This window comes from Triticum urartu, chromosome 3A (assembly GCF_056163025.1).
Source record: "Triticum urartu cultivar PI428250 chromosome 3A, HENAU_Tu73, whole genome shotgun sequence".
Taxonomy (NCBI): domain Eukaryota; kingdom Viridiplantae; phylum Streptophyta; class Magnoliopsida; order Poales; family Poaceae; genus Triticum; species Triticum urartu.
Window position 1 is genome coordinate 4,244,648 of NC_141875.1, and position 27,860 is coordinate 4,272,507.

At 47.6% G+C, this 27,860-nt stretch overlaps 1 protein-coding gene and 1 pseudogene across 1 annotated transcript; one reads left to right on the forward strand and one right to left on the reverse strand.

Annotated features, from left to right (window-relative positions):
- The first annotated feature begins 802 nt into the window (after positions 1-802).
- Positions 803-1,520, forward strand: LOC125547460 (pectinesterase inhibitor-like; annotated as a pseudogene).
- A 21,440-nt stretch (positions 1,521-22,960) lies between these two features.
- LOC125542254 (Cyclophilin-like peptidyl-prolyl cis-trans isomerase family protein) lies at positions 22,961-24,249 on the reverse strand. Its single transcript, XM_048705216.2, has 2 exons — positions 23,367-24,249; positions 22,961-23,250 (listed from the first exon to the last, which is right to left on the reverse strand). The coding sequence occupies exons 1-2, from the start codon at positions 24,146-24,148 to the stop codon at positions 23,142-23,144; spliced, it is 891 nt and encodes a 296-aa protein (XP_048561173.2). The 5' UTR covers positions 24,149-24,249; the 3' UTR covers positions 22,961-23,141.
- Positions 24,250-27,860: the final 3,611 nt, after the last annotated feature.

Consider the following 27,860-nt stretch of genomic DNA (forward strand, 5'->3'; position numbering starts at 1 on the left):
CATTGCAGTGGCCTTAGTTGCAACTTCCTCAAGAATGATCGCTGGATCATTGCAATGACCTTTGTACTGACCCTTCCATCCTGCAGGACAATTCTTCCATGTCCAGCGCATACAGTCAAGTGATCCGAGCATCTCTAGCCAACCTCTTGCTTCACTCTCTGTCATCAGCCTCTGGGTATCTTCCTCGTTAGGTGCTCTCAAGTACTCCGGGTCAAAGACAATGATCGCTGCTTTAGTGAACCTTCGAACAGCCTCCAAGAGCATGTCTTCACCAATGCGGAAATATTCGTCAACACAATCGGCCGAACACCCATATGCCAAAACTCGAACGGCCGTATGGTGATAAACATATATGCCGGAGCCGTACAAATTAATATATGTGATGCAAAATTAATGGAATAACTTCAAAAATAAAACAACAACAATTTTGCAAACACATCCTCTGTCCAAAATATAATGATGTTTAGAGTGAAAATCTAGGGACGAAGGTACGTACTAACCAAAGAGCTGTCATCACAAGTTGAGTAAACATACCACACACAGTTTGTCTGCACACCACACACAATCTACTTGTATTATTGAGAAACACAGGGGGATTTTAGCAAAAGTGTCACTACGGTGAGCGGGAGGGTAGAGGCGATAATTGCTTTATTATTATATATATTATAGGAAAGATCTGATCTGATTTGATTTGATTTGATTTGATTCGGTTTGATTTGATTGATTTGATTTGATATGACATTTGATCTAGCGAGAACAATAAATATACAATCATACAATAATTTAGGCGGGTCATATCATAAGGATTTTCTCATGTGTGTACCTTTACATATAGAAGAAAGAATCACCGAGATAGCAACGACACCTAGGTAGGTGCAAACTGAAAGTTGCAATGGCGAACCAAGCAACATCTGTAGCCATGGTTTTCATTATTCTCGGCATCATGTTCGGAATCTCTGTCGCCGATGCCGACGCCAGCTTTGTTGCCCGGACTTGCAACAAGACCAAGAATGCCTTGTTGTGCATGTCCGTGTTGCACATAGATCCAAAGAGTACTTATGCCTCCACTGAGTTGGAACTCGCCAACATCGCGGTGAAGATTGCCGGTGACACCGCCAACCACAACGCCAAGGTCATCGATGACCTAGCCAAGAAAAAGAAGGGCACGCCAGAGGGGGGCGTGTTAAACGTCTGCCTCTAGTCCTATCAATTCGCGGGCAACGAACTCGAGGTCGACGTCCGCACTCTCCTTCATGATGGGGACTACATTACCGCGTCGAGTCTCATGTTGGATATCAAGGGCGTTGGTGATCATTGCGAGAATGCATTTAAGGGGATGGAGAAGAAATCCCCAGTGACAAACATAGATCGCGAGATGACAGAGCGATGTGGCGTTGCAGGCGAACTCATTGCCCTGCTTATCCACAAGTGATCAATCTTTGATCATATGTACAAGCTCCCGTCAATAATTAATCAGTTCGTCATCTAGCAACATGTTCGGTCATTGATGTTATTGTGAATTATTATTGAGCTTAGTACCACATAGAATGTCAATCTTACCAACTCGGTAACTCTAGTACTACTTTGGTTCCAAAAGCGACCAAGCATGATATCTTGTGTTCCGAGTTGGCTAGATGACGTATCGGCAAACCTCCCACGTATATCCTAGTACACGAGGACATGGGTTCCTTCCTTTTTGATCCTGTGATCCCACACAGACACACAGTAAGACAGTTACCTCGTAACAACCGATACTAAAATTGTTCTAAGACGGAGGCTAGCGGCGATGTCTGCTAGTTTGTTTGATCGCTTGGTTTCCTGCCCGGAGGCGCAGCCCATAGGCCATAGCCCTGCTCGCATGAGGAATTTCCATACCTTATGGCACAGCAAGCCATCCGCGCACAGGCGCACTGCATCACAAGAAGGTGCCTTCTCAGATGATCTAGCTTATTAATATAGCTCGTGCTTTTGATTCTGTTGAATGGCTGTTCCTCGTTGAAATTATGCAGCGTTTTGGTTTTGGGAACAATTGGATTCGATGCACGACTCTGTTCCTCGTTGAAATTATGCAGCGTTTTGGTTTTGCTGAATGGACGTTTGGGTGACCCAATCTGGCAGGTTTCTTCGAGAGGTTGCTTAATGCCAAGTTTCTGCGCGTAGGTCATCCAGTTTTTCTTCGCTATAACACCATCCTGTAAATACTCTTTTCTATTCTCAATATAATGACACAAAAATCTAAAAAAGCGCACAAGTAGAAAAACAGTCGGTGGCCGATACCAAGGTCAGGACATCACCTATCTGTCCACCAGGTGCGCTCAAACTGAAACCATATTTAAATTAGACTACTTTGTTGTGTTGAATATATAGATGAGTATATTGTGTGCAAATGCATCAGTTCATCAATCAAATTATCTTGAGAAGATACATAGTAGGTTTAGTCTTTTTGTTTTAGTATCTTGACAAGCCTATAATTTGTCTAGTGTTTGAATTTATTCATTTTTCTTTCATAAAAAATGTGTATTCTAGAAATTTCAGGGCCCCAATTCGCATTTCGCATCGGGGCCCTGAATTTCTGGAGACGGCCTCTTCCATCTATGTTACCCGTCCTGGAGCACGCCGTTGGTACCCCCCGTGCGGACGCCATGGAGGCTGATGATGGAGGTGCCCGTCCGTCCTGGAGGATGGCCGGGCGCGAGGACACTGGAGGCCACGGAGGCGTTGCTGATGCTGAGTGAGAGTTAAGCAGATTGATCGATCCATCATCGGTTCCCAAGCTACGAACATGCTCTGTTTCACTGCTAGAGTAGAGTAGAGTAGAGTAGTCAGTAGGCATGATTGATCCTTTCCTTGGTGGCACGAAATGGTGCGACACAAGGTCTTTTCTTTGTTTCTGGGATGGCTGTCCATCCCTTGTTCATTTAGGAGTTTTTAGTATTGCAATCTCCATGCTGCCAAATGCACATTTCGATCCCGAAGACGATCGGAATGCTATGATCAAACATGATCTACCAACACTGCATTTCATCCTTGTGTTGGAGCTTAGAATTAATTAACATCACATTCTTCTTCCTCCTCGTCCCAGGCATTTCACCGAGCACTTGGTGAGCGCCCGAGGTAGCTCGTCTCGGCAGCTCGCCGCTGCCGGCGTGACGATAGCCGCCGGAACCGTCGCCGCGTTCTGCCACGATGCAGCAGAACGCCCTGGTCTCCTGCTCTGCCGGGAACGACGCTGGCTCCCGCGAATTCCGACGCTCGCGCCGTGGATCACCACCGTGGGCGCGAGCACCCTCGACGGCGACTTCCCGGCATACGTGTTAGGCCGTCCTCGGAAACGGCAAGAACACATCACGACGGCGTACTTTTGGGAGCGGAAAGCGAGTGGCAGCCGACGGCGACCTGCCGGAGACGAGCTACCTCTCGTGCCGACCTGGTGTTTGATGAAATGCCCAGTACGGGAAGGAAGGAAGAAGAAGAAGGCAGAGGTGAATGCCAACTTGGACCGCCACGTGCACGTCTGGGTTCAAAAACGACGACACGTCAGCTAGGAAACCGTTCCTAGTGTCATGTGGGACCAAGTGTGTTCGGGTTAAGGAATGTCTACGAAATCTTTTCAAGGGAACATCAACTCCGCCGTGACTAAAAATGTATGACCTCCGTTTCGAATTATAAAATGTAGTATTGGGTATTTCAATGTATATAAACTACACACTTTGTTCGCATATGTAATATGTTTTGGTCAAATCATCTTATGTTTAGTAGGAACAGAGGTAGTACATACGGGCTAAGAGTGAATAAATACACTAAAACTCATTTATATCTTGTAATAATGAATGGAGGGAGTACTTTTCTCTTATCAGCTTTCCTCCCCCGAGACGTACCTTAGCCGCCGCCATGCAAATCCCGTGCCGCGCCGGCGAGGACAGGAGATCTTGATTGGGGGCGGCTAGCTTGTTTGTGGAGGAGTTGGAGGGATGTTGTGGGATGTCGAATGAGATGTGTGTTCGAGTGGCAGTCTTCTTCAAGCGATGCTAGACAGTGGCATTGGTGGTCCAGCGCAACGATCTTCAACGGAGGCCCACCCTATCTAGGTCAATGGAGAAGAGGGATTCGGTGAATGGTCGGGGTGAAACTTTTTTCACGTTTGCTTTAGGGATTCTTCGAGTTTGGTCTGAGACGGCAAGGCAGAGGTATTGTACCAGTGTAAGAATAATGTTCACCCTGCTCTTTCCCCTTTTCATCAGTGTGCTTACACTACTAGGAAAAAGCCTAGTAGTAACGCGGGTTAAAAGCTAATAGTAGCGTGGGTGCCTGCGCTACTACTAAGGCGCTACAGCTAACTAATAGTAATAGCGCGGTGCATCCCACGCTACTAGTACGTGTGTTACTACTAACTATCTGTTTTCAAAAACGAAAAAAATCTCGACCCCGTGCGTGCTATCAATGGTGCCAATGGTTCGATCCAGCGATGACAAGGGTCGCCGGAGGTGCGGACGGGCAGCGGAGACCAGATCCAGCGACGGCTGTTGTAGAGGGACCGGATCCAGTGCAGAGGAGAGCAAAACGACGGTGTGAGGGTCCTCTTCACGGCCAAGGCAGAGAGCTCCTCGTTGGCCATGTCGACGACCTACACAGGCATGGGCATGGGAGGTGAGTAAAATCGGAGGGACATGGAGAGGAAAAAAGAGAAACAAGGAAGAAAGGAATGAGATGGAGGGCGCACCGGGGCTCGTCGCCGGTGGTGAGGTGGTCTGACATGGTGGCATGGAGATGCGCGGAAGACCGGCGAGCTCCGGGACGCCGGCGGCGCGAGGCGGCCTCCCTCTTTTGGCGCCATGGAGGAGGAGGTGTTGGGGATCGTTGCAGAAATTAAAAAAATTCTACGCATCACCAAGATCAATCTATGGAGTAACTAGCAACGAGAGGGGAGTGCATCTTCATACCCTTGAAGATCGCGAGTCGGTAGCGTTGCAAGAACGCGGTTGGAGGAGTCGTACACATAGCGATTCAGATCACGGCCAAATCCGATCTAAGTACCGAACAATGGTGCCTCCGCGTTCAACACACGTGCAGCCCGGTGACGTCTCCCGCGCCTTGATCCAGTAAGGAGGAGGGAGAGGTTGAGGAAGAAGTCTCCAACAGTAGCACGACGGCGTGGTGGTGATGGAGTGGTAGTTCTCTGGCAGGGCTTCGCCAAGCTCACGCGGAGGAGGAGAGGTGTTGGGGAGGGGAGGGGCTGCACCTTGGATGTGGTGTTGCAGCCCTCCCCTCGCCCCTCTATTTATAGGGGGAAGGGGGAAGGGGCCGGCCCCTCTAGATGAGATCTAGAGGGGGGCTGCGGCCAAGGGGGAGGGGCTGCCCCCCAAGCAAGGGGGGCGCCCCCCTTTAGGGTTCCCCCAAACCCTAGGTGCATGGGCCCTAGGGGGGAATGGCGCCCAGGCCACTAGGGGCTGGTTCCCTTCCACCTACAGACCATAAGGCCCTCCGGGGCAGGTGGACCCTCCCGGTGGACCCCCGGAACCCCTCTGGTGGTCCCGGTACAATACTAGTATACCCTTGAATATTTCCGGTGACCGTATGATGACTTCCCATATATAAATCTTCATCTCCGGACTATTCCGGAACTCCTCGTTTCGTCCAGGATCTCATCCGGGACTCCGAACAACATTTGGTAATCACATACAAATCTTCCTAATAACCCTAGCGTCATCAAACCTTAAGTGTGTAGACCCTACGGGTTCGGGAACCATGCAGACATGACCGAGACAACTCTCCGGCCAATAACCAACAGCGGAATCTGGATACCCATGTTGGCTCCCACATGTTCCACGATGATCTCATCGGATGAACCACGATGTCGAGGATTCAAGCAATCCCGTATACAATTCCCTTTGTCAATCGGTACGTTACTTGCCCGAGATTTGATCGTCGGTATCCCAATACCTCGTTCAATCTCGTTACCGGCAAGTCACTTTACTCGTTGTGTAACACATCATCCCGTGACCAACTTTTAGTCACATTGAGCTCATTATGATGATGTCTTACCGAGTGGGCCTAGAGATACCTCTCCGTCATACGGAGTGACAAATCCCAGTCTCGATTCGTGCCAACCCAAGAGACACTTTCAGAGATACCCGTAGTGCAGGTTTATAGTCACCCAGTTACGTTGTGACGTTTGGCACACCCAAAGTATTCCTACAGTATCTGGGAGTTGCACAATCTCATGGTCTAAGGAAAAGATACTTGACATTAGAAAAGCTTTAGCAGACGAACTACACGATCTTGCGCTATGCTTAGGATTGGGTCTTGTCCATCACATCATTCTCCTAATGACGTGATCCCGTTATCAATGACATCCAATGTCCATGGTCAGGAAACCATAACCATCTATTGATCAACGAGCTAGTCAACTAGAGGCTCACTAGGGACATGTTGTGGTCTATGTATTCACACATGTATTACGATTTTCGGATAACACAATTATAGCATGAACAATAGACAATTATCATGAACAAGAAAATATAATAATAACCATTTTATTATTGCCTCTAGGGCATATTTCCAACAGTCTCCCACTTGCACTAAGTCAATAATCTAGTTACATTGTGATGAATCGAACACCCATAGAGTTCTGGTGTTGATCATGTTTTGCTCGAGGAAGAGGTTTAGTCAACGGATCTGCGACATTCAGGTCCGTATGCACTTTACAAATATCTATGTATCCATTTTGAACATTTTCACGAATGGAGTTGAAGCGACGCTTGATATGCCTGGTCTTCCTATGAAACCTGGGCTCCTTGGCAAGGGAAATAGCTCCAGTGTTGTCACAGAAGAGAGTCATCGGGCCCGACGCTTTGGGAATAACTCCTAGGTCGGTAATGAACTCCTTCATCCAGATTGCTTCTTGTGCTGCCTCCGAGGCTGTCATGTACTCCGCTTCACATGTAGATCCTGCCACGACGCTTTGCTTGCAACTACACCAGCTGACTGCCCCACCATTCAAAATATACACATATCCGGTTTGTGACTTAGAGTCATCCAGATCTGTGTCGAAGCTAGCATCGACGTAACCCTTTACGACGAGCTCTTCTTCACCTCCATAGACGAGAAACATATCCTTAGTCCTTTTCAGGTACTTCAGGATATTCTTGACCGTTGTCCAGTGTTCCATGCCGGGATTACTTTGGTACTTCCCTACCAAACTCATGGCAAGGTTTACATCAGATCTGGTACACAGCATGGCATATATAATAGACCCTATGGCCGATGCATAGGGGACGACACTCATCTTTCCTCTATCTTCTGCCGTGGTCGGGCATTGAGCCGTGCTCAATCTCATACCTTGCAATACAGGCAAGAATCCCTTCTTGGACTTATCCATATTGAACTTCTTCAATATCTTGTCAAGGTACGTACTTTGTGAAAGACCAATGAGGCATCTCGATCTATCTCTATAGATCTTGATGCCTAATATATAAGCAGCTTCTCCAAGGTCCTTCATTGAAAAACACTTGTTCAAGTAGGCCTTTATGCTTTCCAAGAATTCTGTATCATTTTCCATCAATAGTATGTCATCCACATATAATATGAGAAAAGCTACAGAGCTCCCACTCACTTTCTTGTAAACACAGCCTTCTCCATAAGTCTGCGTAAACCCAAACGCTTTGATCATCTCATCAAATCGAATGTTCCAACTCCGAGAGGCTTGCACCAGCCCATAGATTGAGCATTGGAGCTTGCACACCTTGTCAGCATTCTTAGGATCGACAAAACCTTCCGGCTGCATCATATACAATTCTTCCTTAAGGAAACCATTAAGGAATGTTGTTTTGACGTCCATTTGCCATATCTCATAATCATAGAATGCGGCGATTGCTAACATGATTCGGACGGACTTCAGCTTCGCTACGGGTGAGAAAGTCTCATTGTAGTCAACCCCTTGAACTTGTCGATAACCCTTAGCGACAAGCCGAGCCTTATAGATGGTCACATTACCATCCGCGTCTGTCTTCTTCTTAAAGATCCATTTATTTTCTATGGCTCGCCGATCATCGGGCAAGTCAGTCAAAGTCCATACTTCGTTTTCATACATGCATCCTATCTCGGATTTCATGGCTTCCAACCATTTGTCGGAATCTGGGCCCGCCATCGCTTCTTCATAGTTCGAAGGTTCACCATTGTCTAACAACATGATTTCTAGGACAGGGTTGCCGTACCACTCTAGTGCGGAACGTGTCCTTGTGGACCTATGAAGTTCAGTAGCAACTTGATCTGAAGTTTCATGATCATCATCATTAACTTCCTCTCTAGTCGATGCAGGCACCTCAGGAACATTTTCTTGAGCCGCGCCACTCTCCGGTTCAAGAGGCAATACTTCATCAAGTTCTACTTTCCTCCCACTTACTTCTTTCGAGAGAAACTTTTCTCTAGAAAGGATCCATTCTTGGCAACAAAGATCTTGCCTTCGGATCTGAGGTAGAAGGTATACCCAATAGTTTCTTTAGGGTATCCTATGAAGACGCATTTTTCCGATTTGGGTTCGAGCTTTTCAGGTTGAAGTTTCTTGACATAAGCATCGCATCCTCAAACTTTCAGAAACGACAGCTTAGGTTTCTTACCAAACCACAATTCATACGGTGTCGTCTCAACGGATTTCGACGGAGCCCTATTTAAAGTGAATGCGGCAGTCTCTATAGCATAACCCCAAAATGACAGCGGTAGATCAGTAAGAGACATCATAGATCGTACCATATCCAATAGAGTGCGATTAGGACGTTCGGACACACCATTACGCTGAGGTGTTCCAGGCGGCGTGAGTTGTGAAACAATTCCGCATTTCCTTAAGTGCGTGCCAAATTCGTGACTCAAATATTCTCCCCCACGATTTGATCATAAGAATTTGATTTTCCTGTTACGTTGATTCTTGACCTCACTCTAAAATTCCTTGAACTTTTCAAAGGTCTCAGACTTGTGTTTCATTAAGTAGACATACCCATATCTACTCAAGTCATCAGTGAGGATGAGAACATAACGATAGCCACCGTGAGCCTCAACACTTATTGGACCGCACACATCAGAATGTATGATTTCCAATAAGTTGGTTGCTCGCTCCATTGTTCCGGAGAACGGAGTCTTGGTCATTTTGCCCATGAGGTATGATTCGCACGTGTCAAATGATTCATAATCAAGAGACTCCAAAAGTCCATATGCATGGAGTTTCTTCATGCGTTTGACACCAATGTGACCAAGGCGGCAGTGCCACAAGTATGTGGGACTATCATTATCAACCATACACCTTTTGGCATTCACACTATGAATATGTGTAACATCATGTTCGAGATTAAATAAGAACAAACCATTGACCAGCGGGGCATGACCATAAAACATGTCTCTCATATAAATAGAACAACCATTATTCTCAGATTTAAATGAGTAGCCATCTCGCATTAAACGAGATCCAGATACAATATTCATGCTCAAAGCTGGTACTAAATAACAATTATTGAGGTTTAAAACTAATCCCGTAGGTAAATGCGTTGGGGAACGTAGAAATTTCAAAAAAATTCCTACGCACACGCAAGATCATGGTGATGCATAGCAACAAGAGGGGAGAGTGTTGTCCACGTACCCTCGTAGACCGAAAGTGGAAGCGTTAGCACAACGCAGTTGATGTAGTCGTACGTCTTCACGATCCGACCGATCAAGTACCGAACGTACGGCACCTTCGAGTTCAGCACACGTTCAGCCCGATGACGTCCCTCGAACTCTGATCCAGCCGAGTTTTGAGGGAGAGTTTCGTCAGCACGACGGCATGGTGACGATGTTGATGTTCTACCGACGCAGGGCTTTGCCTAAGCGCTGCTACAGTATTATCGAGGTGGACTATGGTGGAGGGGGGCACCGCACACGGCTAAGAGATCAATGATCAATTGTTGTGTCTCTAGGGTGCCCCCCTGCCCCCGTATATAAAGGAGCAAGGGGGGTGTGGCCGGCCAAGGGAGAGGGCGCGCCAGGAGGAGTCCTACTCCCAATGGGAGTAGGACTCCCCCCCTTTCCTAGTTGGATTAGGACTTGAGGGGGAAGGAGTGGAGGAGAAGGAAGAAAGGGGGGCGCCGCCCCCCTCTCCTTGTCCTATTCGGACTAGGGGGGAGGGGCGTGCGGCCAGCCCTTGCCTCCTCTCCTCTCTTCCACCTAGGCCCACTAAGGCCCATTTGATTCCCGGGGGGTTCCGGTAACCTCCCGGTACTCCGGTAAAATCCCGATTTTACCCGGAACACTTCCGATATCCAAACATAGGCTTCCAATATATCAATCTTCATGTCTTGACCATTTCGAGACTCCTCGTCATGTCCATGATCACATCCGGGACTCCGAACAACCTTCGGTACATCAAAACATATAAACTCATAATATAACTGTCATCGTAACGTTAAGCGTGCGGACCCTACGGGTTCGAGAACTATGTAGACATGACCGAGACACGTCTCCGGTCAATAACCAATAGCGGAACCTGGATGCTCATATTGGCTCCTACATATTCTACGAAGATCTTTATCGGTCAGACCGCATAACAACATACGTTGTTCCCTTTGTCATGGGTATGTTACTTGCCTGAGATTCAATCGTCGGTATCTCAATACCTAGTTCAATCTCGTTACCGGCAAGTCTCTTTACTCGTTCCGTAATACATCATCCCGCAACTAACTCATTAGTTGCAATGCTTGCAAGGCTTAAGTGATGTGCATTACTGAGAGCGCCCAGAGATACCTCTCCGACAATCGGAGTGACAAATCCTAATCTTGAAACACGCCAACCCAACAAGTACCTTCGGAGACACCTGTAGAGCACCTTTATAATCACCCAGTTATGTTGTGACGTTTGGTAGCACACAAAGTGTTCCTTCGGTAAACGGGAGTTGCATAATCTTATAGTCATAGGAACATGTATAAGTCATGAAGAAAGCAATAGCAACATACTAAACGATCGTGTGCTAAGCTAACGGAATGGGTCATGTCAATCACATCATTCTCCTAATGATGTGATCCCATTAATCAAATGAAAACCCATGTCAATGGCTAGGAAATTTAACCATCTTTGATCACTGAGCTAGTCAAGTAGAGGCATACTAGTGACACTCTGTTTGTCTATGTATTCACACATGTATTATGTTTCCGGTTAATACAATTCTAGCATGAATAATAAACATTTATCATGATATAAGGAAATAAATAATAACTTTATTATTGCCTCTAGGGCATATTTCCTTCAAAATGTAGAGGTAGCGTGCCGACGGCGATCACATCGACCTTGGAATCATTCCTGATGCGCATCGTCACCTCGTCCTTCGCCAGTCTCCGTTTATTCCGCAGTTCCTGTTTTGAGTTATAAATATGAGCAACTACACCGGTATCAAATACCCAGGAGCTACTACGTGCGCTGGTTAGGTACACATCAATAACATGTATATCACATATACCTTTGGCATTGCCGGCCTTCTTATCCGCTAAGTACTTGGGGCAGTTCTGCTTCCAGTGACCGTTTCCCTTGCAATAAAAGCACTCAGTCTCAGGCTTGGGTCCATTCTTTGGCTTCTTCCCGGCAGCTTGCTTACTGGGCGCGGCAACTCCCTTGCCGTCCTTCTTGAAGTTCTTTTTACCCTTGCCTTTCTTGAACTTAGTGGTTTTATTCACCATCAACACTTGATGTTCCTTTTTGATTTCCACCTCCGCTGATTTCAGCATTGAATATACCTCAGGAATGGTCTTTTCCATCCCCTACATATTCAAGTTCATCACAAAGCTCTTGTAGCTAGGTGGGAGCGACTGAAGGATTCTGTCAACGACCGCATCATCCGGGAGATTAACTCCCAGCTGAGACAAGCGGTTGTGCAACCCAGACATTTTGAGTATGTGCTCGCTGACGGAACTATTCTCCTCCATCTTACAACTGTAGAACTTGTCGGAGACTTCATATCTCTCGACCCGGGCATGAGCTTGGAAAACCATTTTCAGCTCTTGGAACATCTCATATGCTTCGTGTTGCTCAAAACACATTTGGAGCCCCGGTTCTAAGCTGTAAAGCATGCCGCACTGAACCAGGGAGTAATCATCACTACGCGTCTGCCAAGTGTTCATAACGTCTTGTTCTGCTGGGAAAACACGTGCTTCACCTAGCGGTGCATCAAGGACATATGCTTTCCTGGCAGCTATGAGGATAATCCTCAGGTTACGGACCCAGTCTGTGTAGTTGCTGCCATCGTCTTTCAGCTTGGTTTTCTCTAGGAACGCGTTGAAGTTGAGGGCAATATTAGCATGGGACATTTGATCTACAAGACATATTGCAAAGAATTTTAGACTATCTTCATGATAATTAAGTTCATCTAATCAAATTATTTAATGAACTCCCACTCAGATAGACATCCCTCTAGTCATCTAAGTGATACATGATCTGAGTCAACTAGGCCGTGTCCGATCATCACGTGAGACAGACTAGTCATCATCGGTGAACATTTTCATGTTGATCGTATCTTCTATACGACTCATGTTCGACCTTTCGGTCTTCCGTGTTCCGAGGCCATGTCTATATATGCTAGGCTCGTCAAGTCAACCTAAGTGTATTGCGTGTGTAAATCTGGCTTACACGCGTTGTATGCGAACGTTAAAACCTATCAGACCCGATCATCACGTGGTGATTCGGAACAACGGACCTTAGCAACGGTGCACAGTTAGGGGGAACACTTTCTTGAAATTATTGTGAGGGATCATCTTATTTATGCTACCATCGTTCTAAGCAAATAAGATGTAAAACATGATAAACATCACATGCAATCAAATAGTGACATGATATGGCCAATATCATTTTGCTCCTTTTGATCTCCATCTTCGGGGCGCCATGATCATCATTGTCACCGGCATGACACCATGACCTCCATCATCATGATCTCCATCATTGTGTCTTCATGAAGTTGTCTCGCCAACTATTACTTCTACTACTATGGCTAACGGTTAGCAATAAAGTAAAGTAATTACATGACGTTTATGTTGACACGCAGGTCATAAATAAATTAAGACAACCCCTATGGCTCCTGCCGGTTGTCATACTCATCGGCATGCAAGTCATGATTCCTATTACAAGAACATGATCAATCTCATACATCACATATATCATTCATCACATCCTTTTGGCCATATCACATCACACGGCATATGCTGCAAGAACAAGTTAGACGTCTTCTAATTGTTGTTGCAAGTTTTTACGTGGCTGCTATAGGTTTCTAGCAAGAACGTTTCTTACCTACGCCAAAACCACAGCGTGATATGCCAATTTCTATTTACCCTTCATAAGGACCCTTTTCATCGAATCCGATCCGACTAAAGTGGGAGAGACAGACTGTAACGCCCTCGATGCGGCTATATCTCCCACGTGTCGAAGCACGACTTAGAGGCATAGCCGCATTGAAAGCAATGTCGCAAGTGAGGTAATCTTCGCAAACAACCCATGTAATACAATAGGGAGAAAGATACATAGTTGGCTTACAATCGCCACTTCACACAATTACATGAATAAAGCATTACATCATCCAAATACAATCAAGGTCCGACTACGGAACCAAAATAAAAGAAGACTACCCCAAATGCTACACAGATCCCCGATCGTTCCGACTGGGCTCCACTACTGATCGACTAGCACGAAACAACACAAAGGACAAGATCTTCATCGAGCTCCTCCTTGAGCTTGGTTGTGTCATCTGCACGGTTCAACGGCACCTGCAAGCTGGTTTTGAAAGTATCTGTGAGCCACGGGGACTCAGCAATCTCGCACCCTCGCGATCAAGACTATTTAAGCTTATGGGTAAGGTAAAGGTATGAGATGGAGCTGCAGCAAGCGACTAGCATATATGGTGGCTAACATACGCAAAAGAGAGCGAGAAGAGAAGGGAAAGCACGGTCGAGAAACTATGATCAAGAAGTGATCCTAGAACAACCTATGTCAAGCATAACTCCAACACCGTGTTCACTTCCCAGACCCCGCCGAGAAGAGACCATCACGGTTACACACGCGGTTGATGCATTTTAATTAAGGTCAACTTCAGGTTTTCTACAACCGGACGTTAACAAATTCCCATCTGCCCATAACCGCGGGCACGGCTTTCGAAAGTTCAAATCCCTGCAGGGGTGTCCCAACTTAGCCCATGACAAGCTCTCACGGTCAACGAAGGATATTCCTTCTAGCGGAAAGACCCGATCAGACTCAGAATCCCGGTTACAAGACATTTCGACAAGGTAAAACTAAACCAGCAACACCGCCCGAATGTGCCGACAAATCCCGATAGGAGCTGCACATATCTCGTTCTCAGGGCACACTCAGATGAGACTAGCTACGAGTAAAACCAAACCTCAAGTTGCCCCGAGGTGGCCCAGCAGGCAGCTCAGTTCGGACCAACACTCAGAGGAGCACTGGCCCGAGGGGGTTAAAAATAAAGATGACCATTGGGCGCACGACCCCCAAGGGAAAAGAAAAGGCTAGGTGGCGAATGGTAAAACCAATGTTGGGCATTGCTGGAAGAGTTTTACTCAAGGCGAACTGTCAAGGGGTTCCCATTATTACCCAACCGCGTAAGGAACGCAAAATCCGGGAACATAACACCGATATGACGGAAACTAGGGCGGCAAGAGTGGAACAAAACACCAGGCATAAGGCCGAGCCTTCCACCCTTTACCAAGTATATAGATGCATTAACTAAATAAGATATATAGTGATATCCCAACAAGAAAACATGTTCCAACAAGGAACAACAACTCCATGTTCCAACAAGGAACATACTTCAATCTTCACCTGCAACTAACAACGCTATAAGAGGGGCTGAGCAACGCGGTAACATAGCCAAACAACGGTTTGCTAGGACAAGGTAGGTTAGAGGCTTGGTTCAACAATATGGGAGGCATGATAAGCAAGTGATAGGTATCGCAGCATAGGCATAGCAAAAGAGCGAGCAACTAGCAAGCAAAGATAGAAGTGATTTCGAGGGTATGGTCATCTTGCCTGAAATCCCACAAGGAAGAAGAACGAGTCCATGAAGAAGACAAACGGACGTAGACGAATGGGTCCTCACAAACGCGACGTTACCGGAACCAACCCAAAGAAGCAAACACCGGAAAGAAGCACACAACATAGTAAACAACCAACACATGAACATGATATGATATGCGGGATGCGGTATGCGATGCATATGCATGATTTGACAAGGAATGATTGTACCTGGCCTCAACATGGAAATCCAAGTGTACCACTGGAAAGGTGAGATGAAATCGCTTGAAAACGATATAAAGAACGCCGGAATCGGAGTCACGGTTTGGAAATGGCAAGCAATTCAAATATGACACCGGTCTGCGATATACAGCAAGTAGCCATCTAAATGCAACAAGATGGACATGCTACAGCACTCAATCATGGCAACAAAATACATGGAAGGGATCCATTCATGATGCTTAACAAAAGATGAACACTGAGCTACGGCCAATTCATCCACTAACAGGTTCAAACAAGCATGGCAAAAATGCATTTGGTAAACAGATTTCAGGCTTAGTGAAATTAACACTTGTCTGGAATTTCAGATCAGGTAGCACACTTTGGAGCATGAAAACTATATGCTACAGGACCTGAAGATGGCAAAGTAAAGCATGGCATGGAGCTACTCAAAGAGCTTAACAAAAGTCCCTTAGTGACCTTGAGCCAAAAGGGATCAGAAAATACAATTGCAAGCATGTGAACATGGCAAAAACATAATCAGTTCTCAGACTTAGTGAAAACTGGAGCATGCAAAATCAGATATCAAGTAAGCATGTTTACGAGCTCGATGCACTCACTACAGAGCATGTCATGACAATCTAAGCATACACCCATCAAGACTACACATTATAAAAGCTAGACATGGCAAGAACAATAACATAGCATGCACGGATCACCTACAACATCCTCGGCAAAATCGCTAACAAGTAGACAATCTGCCCAGATTCACGAAATGACAAAAGTAGAGCCCGATTGACTCAAGGTAGGGTGCTCCATAATTGCTAACCAAGACATGGATGTATAGAGCACTACAAGATTAACAAAACATTCTTACTGATCATCCTCAAAAGAGGCACGAATCACTAGGAAACAACATGAACATATGGCATATTGAAATAAACAGATCAAGGACTTAGTGGAATTGCTAAGTCCCTGAAATCAGCATTAACGAATGCACTACTTTGCAAGCTTGTGCTAGTCACCACACACATCACAAAAATACATGGGTTGCACCTCTGGAAAGATGGCAAAGCATATAACAAAACATATGTAGAGCTCATGAGCATATCATGCACACAATAATCATGGCAAAAAATGACAAATAACTAATTGGAGCAACAGATCTGACAATTATCTCAAATAGCACTCTTCCAACAGCATTTCGGGCATCAAGATGAACTCAAATGAAAATGATGCAATGAGATGAAATGGTGTGCTCTCTGAGACGAACATTTTGATATGCTAAACGCGCAAAACGGAGCTACGGATGCAAAGTTACGACGTGATGAACATGGGCATATGAAACATGGAAATCTCGGGGACTTGGCAGATTTTATACCTCCGAGAAACAGATCTAGGGTTTCGGGCACGGACTTCGAGGATCGCCGGAAATGGCCGCGGTGGTGGACGGACTTGCTCATCGTCGCCGGAGTAGGAGGGAGAGGCGGTGAGGAGGCCGGCCGGAGTTGGTGGCGGTGTCGGCGTCCTCCGCGGCGATGTCGGGCGGCGGGAGATGGTCGGAGGCGGGGCGGCTCGCGGTGGCTGGCCGGCGGCGAGCTCCGGCCGGCGAGCCGGGCGCGAGGCGGCGGAGAAAGCGCCCTGGCGGCGCAGGCGGCGACGAGGGCGGCGCGGCTGCGAGCTCGCGCGGCATCTCCGGGCGGCGGCGCTCGATCCGGGCCGGGCGGGCCCCGCCTGGGCTCCGCGGGCCGGCGGCGGGCACGGGAGGAGAGAGAGGGAGGAGGCGCGCTGAGGTGGCGGGCGCTGGTTGGTTCGGGCGGCGGAGGAGGCGACGTGGCGGCGTCTGATTCGCCGGAGTGACGCGTCCGACGGACATGTCCGGTGCGGGATGGACGTGTCCGGCGGCGCGAGGAGGGAGATGGCTAGGGTTTCGGGGAAAAGATCCGAAAACGAAAATGAAGGGGTCTATTTATAGAGGTAGAGGGAGTTAGGAAGCTCCAAATGAGGTGCGGTTTTCGGCCACGCGATCGTGATCGAACGCTCTAAATGATGGAGAGAGTTTTGGTGGGTTTTGGACCAAAATGGAAGGGTGTTTGGCTGCAACACACACAAGGCCTTTTCGGTCCCTCGGTTAACCGTTACAGCATCAAACGAAGTCCAAATGGTACGAAACTTGACAGGCGGTCTACCGGTAGTAAACCAAGGCCACTTGGCAAGTCTCAGTCCAATCCGGAAATGTTTAACCCCCACACACGAAAGAAAGGTAGAAAGGGACACCGGAGGATATAGGAGCGCCGGAATGCAAAACGGACAACGGGAAAAAGGCTCGGATGCATGAGACAAACATGTATGCAAATAAAATGCACACGATGACATGATATGAGATGCATGACACGCAAGCAATGACAACGCAACAACAGCGAATAACTGGACGACACCTGGCAAATCGGTCTCGGGGCGTCACACAGACACGCGCTAGCCACCTTATGCAACTAGTGCATGTCAGTCGGTGGAACCAGTCTCACGTAAGCGTACGTGTAAGGTCGGTCTGGGCCGCTTCATCCCACGATGCCGCCGAATCAAGATAAGACTAGTAACGGCAAGTAAATTGACAAAATCGACGCCCACAACAACTTGTGTTCTGCTCGTGCATAGAAACTACGCATAGACCTAGCTCATGATGCCACTGTTGGGGATCGTTGTAGAAACTAAAAAAATTCTACGCATCACCAAGATCAATCTATGGAGTAACTAGCAACGAGAGGGGAGTGCATCTTCATACCCTTGAAGATCGCGAGTCGGAAGCGTTGCAAGAACGCGGTTGGAGGAGTCGTACACGTAGCGATTCAGATCGCGGCCGAATCCGATCTAAGCACCGAACAACGGTGCCTCCGCGTTGAACACACGTGCAGCCCGGTGGCATCTCCCGTGCCTTGATCCAGCAAGGAGGAGGGAGAGGTTGAGGAAGAAGGCTCCAACAGCAGCATGACAGCGTGGTGGTGATGGAGTGGCAGTTCTCCGGCAGGGCTTCGCCAAGCTCACGCAGAGGAGGAGAGGTGTTGGGGAGGGGAGGGGCTGCGCCTTGGATGTGGTGCTGCAGCCCTCCCCTCGCCTCTCTATTTATAGGGGGAAGGGGGACGGCCCCTCTAGATGAGATCTAGAGGGGGCGGCGGCCAAGGGGGAGGGACAAGGGGGGCAACACGAGGGTCACGTGAGTCTCTGCTGCTAGATCGCCGTGCGGCAATGGCGAAGGCCCCGCTGGCCACCGTGGCCGAATTGACCTACGTACGTGTGCCCCGATCGATCCGTAAATGCTCGTGCCGTGCACCTCACTGGTTCAAAGACGCTATTGTTTCTTTTGCAAATCGACGAGCCGATTAACAGGTGGTAAATCGCAATTTCTTCCCCTTTGTTGACGTATACAAAGCCAGGGTGCTCAACTAGAGAGCATCGGAACTAGTAATATGCATACGATACTTGCTACTACGAAATTTGTACGATCACGAAAATCGTATGAGTTTGCATGGACGACTTGCTGGTACGAAAATTATACGATCACAACATCATGTTTCAAAAAATATGCATAATATAGCAAACGTTCATACAGCATACCTCCTTTGGCCGAGAAAAAAAGATAGAGGGTGGAGAGGGGCCAGGATGAAACACCCCAGCTCGTGAAGAGAAGGCTACAGGTTGCGTGAGCTGGATTCACGACTGACGCGGGAGAGGGGGAATGGGTATCGGGCTATGCCATTACGGTGGTTGTGGGATTAGCAATTCCAATCCCATACCAGCCAGACTGCAGCACCCGTATACCAGCGAGGGGTGTGTGGAATGTGGAGCAATGTCTCTGGTGGGTCTTCTGGGATTCGGTCAGATTAGGTTTTTGGTGGATTCTATATTCAGCCGGCTTTCATTGTCTTTGGAGTTTCTTCAGGCCAGTTTTTCTTCTCCCGGGCAGCGATTTATTTCGCAGATCATGATTGTCGGCGTTGTTGGTCTGCATTGACGACTTCCCGACCACTACTTCTATAATCTCCTGGGTATAAAAAGGTTTGCCCCACCGTGGTCGAGACTCAAAGGTGGCATCAAGCTGTTCTCATGGGGCATCATCGGTGGATGTAGAAGGAAGAAGACTTCAACACCACAAATATTTGAATGCATTTTTTTCCATATGGCTGTATTTGTAAAAACTTGTGATGCTTCATACATGGCAACGGTTCCCCTAACCCCCCCCCTAAATATAGGTTTACGAGGTGTCCATATAATCTAGGGGAGGTTGATAGGGTAGCTGCTTTTGCTTTTCCCGTAAAACTCTTCCCCTAAATTGGAATTTGGCGTTGGTGTGACGGCGACAGTGGATCGCGGTGATCGGCGGCAATGGGTAGGCGGGCGGTGCGACGGCGACAATCGTTGTCAGCAGAGATGGTCTACAGCGGCGCTGGTCAAGACAATGATCTTCATCATCCGCCCGCCCTCCACTACTAGGGAAAAGCCTAGCAGCAGCGCGGGTAAAACTCTTCCCGTAAAACTCTTCCCCTAAATTGGAATTTGGCGTTGGTGTGACGGCGACAGTGGATCGCGGTGGTCGGCGGCAACGGGTAGGCGGGCGGTGCGACGGCGACAATCGTTGTCAGCAGAGATGGTCTACAGCGGCGCTGGTCAAGACAATGATCTTCATCATCCGCCCGCCCTCCACTACTAGGGAAAAGCCTAGCAGCAGCGCGGGTTTTGGGCCTATTAGCAGCGCGGGGGCCGGCGCTACAGCTAACGTATAGCAGTAGCGCGGGCGCACCCGCGCTACTACTACGTCCGTTAGTAGTAGCGTGGGTAAAAACCCGCGCTACTACTAACCCGCAGAATTTTTTTCAAATTTTTTGCCCGAATTTTCAAATTTCTGAATTATTTTAACCTCTAATCTCTAATCACACTCATCGCTGCTCAATTTAATCTCTAATCACCCCTCATCATTCCAAATCATCTAACTTCCCGGACGGTCACCCATCCTCTTACTACTCCAGCCTGAGCACGCTTAACTTCCGGGTTCTATTCTCCCTCGATTCCAAGTTTGCACTTGTTGTTTTCCTGACAATAGTAAGATGTCAATCCTATTAACCCTCGGGAGTTTAGCTTGAGCATGAAGTCACACATTTCGCTGTTTGAGTTTAAAACTATTGTTCTAAACCACAATAATTATTTAGTAACACTAATATTTTCTTGAATAAGGAGTTTGACCACAGTTTGACCAGATTTGACCAAAATTCCAAAAAACTGAAATAATTATTTAGTAACACTAATATTCTTGAATAATTATTTAGTAACACTAATACGTCTTGAATAAGTAGTTTGACCACAGTTTGATCAGATTTGACCAAAATTAAAAAAACTGAAATTTGAGCATAACTTTTTTCCTTTTAGAATTTGAGGATTCTAAAAATTTGCAAACAAGTCATAGGCGATCTCCATCGTATGCGGATTTTCGTGCTGAACATTTTGATATATTATACGTTTTTTTCTGACATCGTATGCAAAAGTTATAGCCGTTTTACATTTTCCCTACACTTTTTGCAAAACATGTCCAAATTTAAGTTTTTAAATTTTCCTAACTAGCAGATGTAAGAACATAACTACATCTCGAAGGATTTTAATTTTTGAAACATTTTGATATATTATACGTTTTTTTCTAACATCGTATGCAAAAGTTATAGCCGTTTTACATTTTCTCTACACTTTTTGCAAAACATGTCCAAATTTAAGTTTTTAAATTTTCCTACCTAGTAGATGTAGTAATATAACTACATCTCGAAGGATTTTAATTTTTGAAGTTTTTGTTTCAAAATGGGACCTTTAGTAGTAGCGAGGGATTTTACCCCTCGCTACTACTATGGCATGTCCCGGAGGGGCACGGTTGAGACCTCTTAGTAGTAGCGAGGGGTAAAAACTTAGTAGTAGCACGGATTTATAACCCTCACTACTACTATGGCATGGCCCAGGGGCACGGTAGAGACCGCTTAGTAGTAGCGAGGGGTAAAAACCAGCGATACTGCTATCAACTTAGTAGTAGCGAGGGTTAAAAACCCGCGCTACTACTATGGCATGTCCCGGGGGGCACGGTAGAGACCGCTTAGTAGTAGCGAGGGTTAAAAACCAGCGCTACTGCTATCAACTTAGTAGTAGCGAGGTTTAAAAACCCGCGCTACTGCTACTTAGCAGCAGCGCCTAATTTTAAAGCGCGCTGCTGGTAAGATTCTGTGTATAGACTTTTCCCTAGTAGTGCTCCTCTGATGGCATGGGTGGTTGTCTATGGTGGGAAGATGCCCCACCCTTCCACTAGCATCATTCCAGCCTAGTATGGAAGGCTTGCATGACTACTAGAAGGTCCTTCTCCAAAATGATAATTAAAAAACAACTTCATGTCCAAGATGAAAACTTTTGATTTGGCCTTCATCTGTTGGTCTCATCAACAATGAACTTGAAGGTTTGTCTCCTTGCCATTGTGTTGACCTTAATTAGGCTTGGCAGCCAAGATGAAAATCCTTGTCTTGGCCGTCTTCTGCCAGACATGGCAAGTTGGCATGGGGTGCTTATTCTTTCTTGAAGACGTTGTTGTAGAAGAAGTTAACTTAATTGTAGGTGTTTGTTCATATTTTTAATGGCTTAGCTGTGGTTGTCTTTCTTTGTACTCTATTTGATAACTAATAAGAATGGTTGTGTGCATCATGATGATGCAGAAGTCGGAGTTTAACCTCTTTGTCAAAACAAACAAAGAAGAAGAAAATCATGGAGTTGCCTCAGTCACCTCCTTTCTTAGCTTTCTGACATTCTACGCTTAGAATTATAAGCGTGAATGAGTAATCTTTTATTCACAAATAGACAATGTTATAGTTATTCGCAGCATCAAATATGTTCTTTCGCACACATAGAAAAAAAAAATGTTCTTTCCCGTCATAGAGATGCAGCATTGGTGGATCATTATTATTGAAGTCAAGCGACCAGTATCAAATATGCTCTTTCGCGTCACTGGAACATTCTCAATGTTATAGATTTTTTATTTTGAGAAAAATTTTGTTCTATTCATATTCTATCATGACAGTACCACGAACATCAGAAATAATAAAAAATTATACCTACATCCGTAGACCACCTAGCAACGACTACCAGCACTAAAGCAAGCCGAATAAAAAAACAAAAAGATATGCTCTTTTATTCACAACTATTCTTTTTTTCTATCATGGTCGCTTGACTTCAATAATGTTGAGAAAAAGGGAGAGGCTAGGGGTAAGTCGATTGGAATTGAAATTATCATCAGTTGAATCATTTTCGGCCTTCGGATGTAGATGCAACGGGGTATAGCTTTCTTCCACCTCTGAACAGTTTTCCTGTTCATCTACCTCCAGCCCATGATTCTTCTTCTTCCACAACCACCGGCCGAACCGCCGGCGGCCGGCGGTGCTCCCGCGTTGCCTCACCACCTCGCCCTCCCCTCAACCTCCTCCCACCATCATGCTGCCGCCGCCCCTGGCCATTCCTCTAGCCTCGGCAGGGACCGGTTTTTTCTCGGGCGAACTTGACCACCGTCGTGCTGCCGCCCCAACCCCCCACCCTAAGATAGATGATGGGGTAGCCTGCCAGCGAGCTTCTTCCTCCCCTCCGGCTGTTTCTCCCTTCTAGTGAGAATAATATTATAGTTGCATGCATTAGTGGATCTAGAAGCCCGGAGGTTTAACCTTTCCTTTTCAAACAACAAAACTCGACTCCATTTTGCAACAAATTCACTGTCCTTGGACGCCTTTGGATGATCTAAGACTGGTTGCAATGTGGACGACAGGAAAGAATGAAAAGGGAAAGAAAGCCATGCATGAATCTCAAGTATATATATCTTTCTTATTCCACTACTACTACTGCTGCTCAAGGACTCCACAGTTGGTTACTAGGATCTTGGTGTAGGGGCGGTTGAACCCTCGCTCTGCGACCACCGCTCTCTTGTCCCCGATCAGCTTCGCCACCCTGCAAAATCACATTCGTTCTCGATCGTAAAAAAGATGCAGTCTTCTTCTTGGACAGAAGAAGGCCGGTGAATTTTGCTTGCGGCAAGAAAGAGCGAGAGCTAGCGTAGCACTGACTTGAAGTAGGCCGAGCCGGTGTTGTCCTTGACGGTGGCCACGGCGGCGATCCTGCCGACGACGTCCATGCCGGCGACGACGCGGCCCACCACCAGCGCCGACGCGTCCAGCTCGGGGGAGTCCCTGGTGGCGATCACGAACTCGGTGCCGTTGGGCACCACGCCCACCTGCTCCTCCTCGATCTTCAGCCGCCCGCCCCGCGCCACCAGCTTCGGCTTCGGCGGCGGCAGGCTCGGGTCCCGCACCACGATCGACACCGCCCCCGCCGCGTTCATCGCGCCGCCGCCAACGCACCGCGCGCGCGCGGCCTCCATCTCGGCGGCCAGCCGGTCGGTCACCGCGGGGATGACCGGGTAGGAGACCACGCCGGCGTGCTGCACGTAGCCCGGCACCACCTTCACGAACTCCTTGCGCCGGTACCCGACGCCCGTGGCGAGCGACAGGAACCGGGCCGCGCCGGCCGGCGCCGCGTCGCCGAACAGGCCCACCGTGATGCGGCCCGCCGGCTCGCCGCCGATGGACACGTCCAGGAACGCCTTGGCCGTGATCGGCAGCTCGTCGATGCAGGGTGCCGACGCTGCTGCTGCTGCCGCTTCCTGCGCCCGGGCGGACGGGGAGACGGCGCCGAGGAGTGCCGGCGAGGCCGCGATGGCGACCGCGACCGCGGCGGCACGGCGGCCGAGCTTCGGTGCTGTCGGTTGCTGGGGCGGGTGGTGGATCAGCTGAGGCGGCGGCGCCGGCGGCAGCGTGGGCTTGGAGGTGTTGAGGATCCGATGCGACATGGTTGCTGCTGCTGCGGGATGGAGTGGACGGCGCCCTTGCCGCGTCTGGATGAGGACCCAAATCCATTTCCTATCTCAAGTGTATGGTCTGCATTTGCATAGGCTGAATAAACCAGGCATGCAGATACTCCACTAGTATATGCATAGAAAAGGGGAACTTTAGATTATCTTAGCCATGTAAATAATATTGGTCTAAAGGGCAGTGCTAGGCGCCGGCGCGTCGCCCCAAATTTGGGCCGATCGGCCTTCAAGCGTGCGATTTAGCCATCTGGTAGCTGTTAGATCTGATCCTCATGTCCTCTCTCCATGTCGTCTTCTTTCTCACTCCGATCGTAGAAAAAAAAGGAAAGACCCACACGCCCACCACGCGCATGGCGCCGTCTCCCGGCTTGCCGCTTCCAACCCTCAAGAGGTGGCGTTTGCCCCGCCGTTTGTGGACATGCCCGGCGAGGACCGACGAGGTCCCCGTCCCTACCACCGGGATTGGAGCACGACTGAATCCCACACCGCGGTCACCATGGATGCATCTCTGGCACCTGTTGGCTCCAGCGCGCGGTCACCATGGTTGCAACATCTCTCGTGTCGTTGTCCCACAGTCGCCGCCATCATCGACTAGCACATTCGTGTTCTGATCAAAAAACGATCGAAGGAAAAACAACTCTGGTGGCCAGTTGAAGAAAAAAAAGTCAGTTCCAACCAAAAAAAACACTAGTTCCGGCAAAAAAAAAACCACACAACAACAATCTCCAAAATAGTTTCAATGTAGCAAAACGATCTAGCTGGTTCTAGCAAAATTTAGGGCTGCTTCTAGCAAAAAAACGTCGCCGACAATGGATGTAGCAATTACCGTCACGTTCGACTGTAACATCGCCGCAGATGGATGTAGCAATTACCGTCACCGGTCATAGCAACAATCTGACATGGTTGCAGCAAAAAAGTCGTTGCCGCCACATCGCTTGACTCGCTACGGATGGATGTAGCAAATTGCCGTCGCCATAGTAGCAAAAGGCTAACACGGTTGCAGCAAAAAAATTCAACAACCAAACTCGTTGTCGGTTGAAGCAAAGAAAACCGGCCGTAGCATCCTCGTCAACTGATTGTAGCATCTCTCGCTAAGGGTTGTAGCATCTCGCTGCCGGGGGGTTGAAGGTGATGTTGGCACATCCATGGCGACTGTTGCATCACCATGGGTGGAGAGGTTATCAAGGGGGTGCGTGGGAGACGACGGCCAGCTCACCGGAGGAGAAAACAGGCAGGAAATAGGATCTCCCCCGTGCTAACAGAAAGGTGATCTCGATCGGTCGGAGACTCTAGGACGGCTGGCGGACGAGATCTGGCAAGGTGGCCCATAGGATTCGAGGAACTGTGCAGATCCGGCCGGAGGTGCTCGGCGAGGTGGTGGTCGAAGGCCTCGGACGCCATGAATGGGGATTCGATGCTTTTCTCAAAAAACAATGAGGGGAAAGGGATAGCGTGGGATATAATGGCAACACGTCACGGGATCGGAGCGCGTCCTTGTGACCAGCCGAAGCTTCGGCCGTCACGCCATTTTCAAATGTTTTCCTTGCTCTAATGGTTGAAGAATCAAACTGAATCTTTAACATTATTTATTGGATCCATTCATAAATAAAAAACAATTATTTAAAAAGGTAATTTCTGAGCAATCTCTCAGCTAAAAGATAGAAGAGTTCTTTAAAAAAGTTTTTTTTTCATCTTTAAGCAATGTTGATGTCAATGAAGAAGGCCAAGAAACTAATCCCAAGCAGGAGTTACTAGAATTTGATTCTTATTTGAGGTAATCATGTCACTTTCATTTTGCTATCTTTTTAGTCTTACTATCCTAATATGACATTTCCCAACAATTATTATTAGACATCTAAAACTGAGAATGTATGACTAAAAGTTTGCTTTTAATATTTTGTAAATGAAGTTAGACAAATACAGGTTTATGTAGTGTTCAAACACAAATATATACATATTTTTCATAGCCTCATAGGTATAGCTAAGCTTTATTGATCATAGTCCACATGAAGTGGTATAAAAAATGATCATGGGGATGGATGAACCATAGATGTCACCCCTGATCAAGAGTGTTTGAAAACTTAGCTAACCTATCTGCATCAATGTTTGATGTCCGACCTTCAAAAGTAAACTTACAATTAATTAAATTAGCTCACTGCTTAATCTCGCTAATGATACAACCATAAGTGCTACTAGTCCCTCTTTCAATGTCGTTCACCACCTGCTTTGAATCGGAGGCAATTATAACATTTTGAATCATCAAGTCTTCTTCCAGAGCCAAAGCTTCTCTGCATGTCATCGCCTCGAGTGTGGCTACATTGATGATTCCCCGAACAACCAAAGAGGAGCTGCCTAAATATCGTCCATCATCATCTAGGCGCACTGGGGATGCCGCTCCTCTCAACTTGGACTTTGCCACGCTTCCATCGACATGGATTTTTGTGTAACCCTAGGCCTGGCCGTTGTTCTTCTGATCTCAGCCGGTGCCCTTGTCTCCTTCTCTGTTGTTATCTCCGGTTATGGTATGAATCTTTTAATGAACTCGTGAGTGGTCAAAGGACTTTGAAAAACCTCTTCGTGTATCACTTTCCTTCGCGTCCACTATATGGCCCATAAGGTGACAGACAACTTAACAAATGCCTCATGTGATTTTTTCCGACAAAGGGTGAATTTTATTGGCTCAAAAGAAGCATCAAGAGGATACAATATAATGAGAATACACCCGGCCTCTGCATAATTAAGATGCACACAACCAACCCAACACACACTAAAACACACCAACGACTAGCAAAGTCATAAGACCAAAAGCTATGCATAGGTGAGAAAAGGAAAAAAGAAATAAAAAAGGCCCAAAGCGATCAGATCAGCGAACGACAAACTAGAACTGCGACCATATCCGCACCAACCATTGACACCACATTGATGACGAGGATCTTCAACAACAACGCCTTCAAGAAGGAAGCGACACTCAAGCGCCGCCGTCGCCGGATTCAAAGGCTAGAATCAAAGTTTTCACCCTGAAGAAACAGTCCGAACGTATCCGAACAATGCCTCCAACAAGGTCACGATGTAAAAAAACATCGCCATTGCCAAGGATGACCACTCGTGTCTGACCTAGGCTTTCGCCCCAGAGCTCGAGACCGGGTGCTCGCAGCACCACCATCAAAGTCACACATGTGTTGTCGCCACCGCTTTTCCACAATCCAAGCAGCTACAATTTAACCGCCGCCACTCCAACAACATTCCTCTGCGTCAAGTCATCGTCCATAATTTGTAACTCACCACTGAAAGTCATTCACCGGATCAAGAGATAAAAACTCCCGAATTCACTTCGATGACCCCCGATGCCGTGGATCCATAGAAAATTGTTGTAGAACGATCTACAGTCACCACCATCTGGCCAATCAAATCTAGACCACCACCACCAACAGAGGATCACAACGGCGGCCTGCATCGCACATGCCTGAAGGCCAGCTCATCGCCGCAGCCTCACATGTCCAGAGACCGCAGTGGCCGGAGCAATGACAACAAACACTGCAGGGCGCCCAAGGGAACCTCCCCGCGCCACACCCGGACAGGATCTTTGGGGGATGGAGGAGCGCGCCACAGCCGAAGGGTCACGCAAAAGGGGAAAGGTCAGGACGATCGCAGCCAGCCCCGCGACGGCCACCGCCGGCAGCAAGGACGCCGG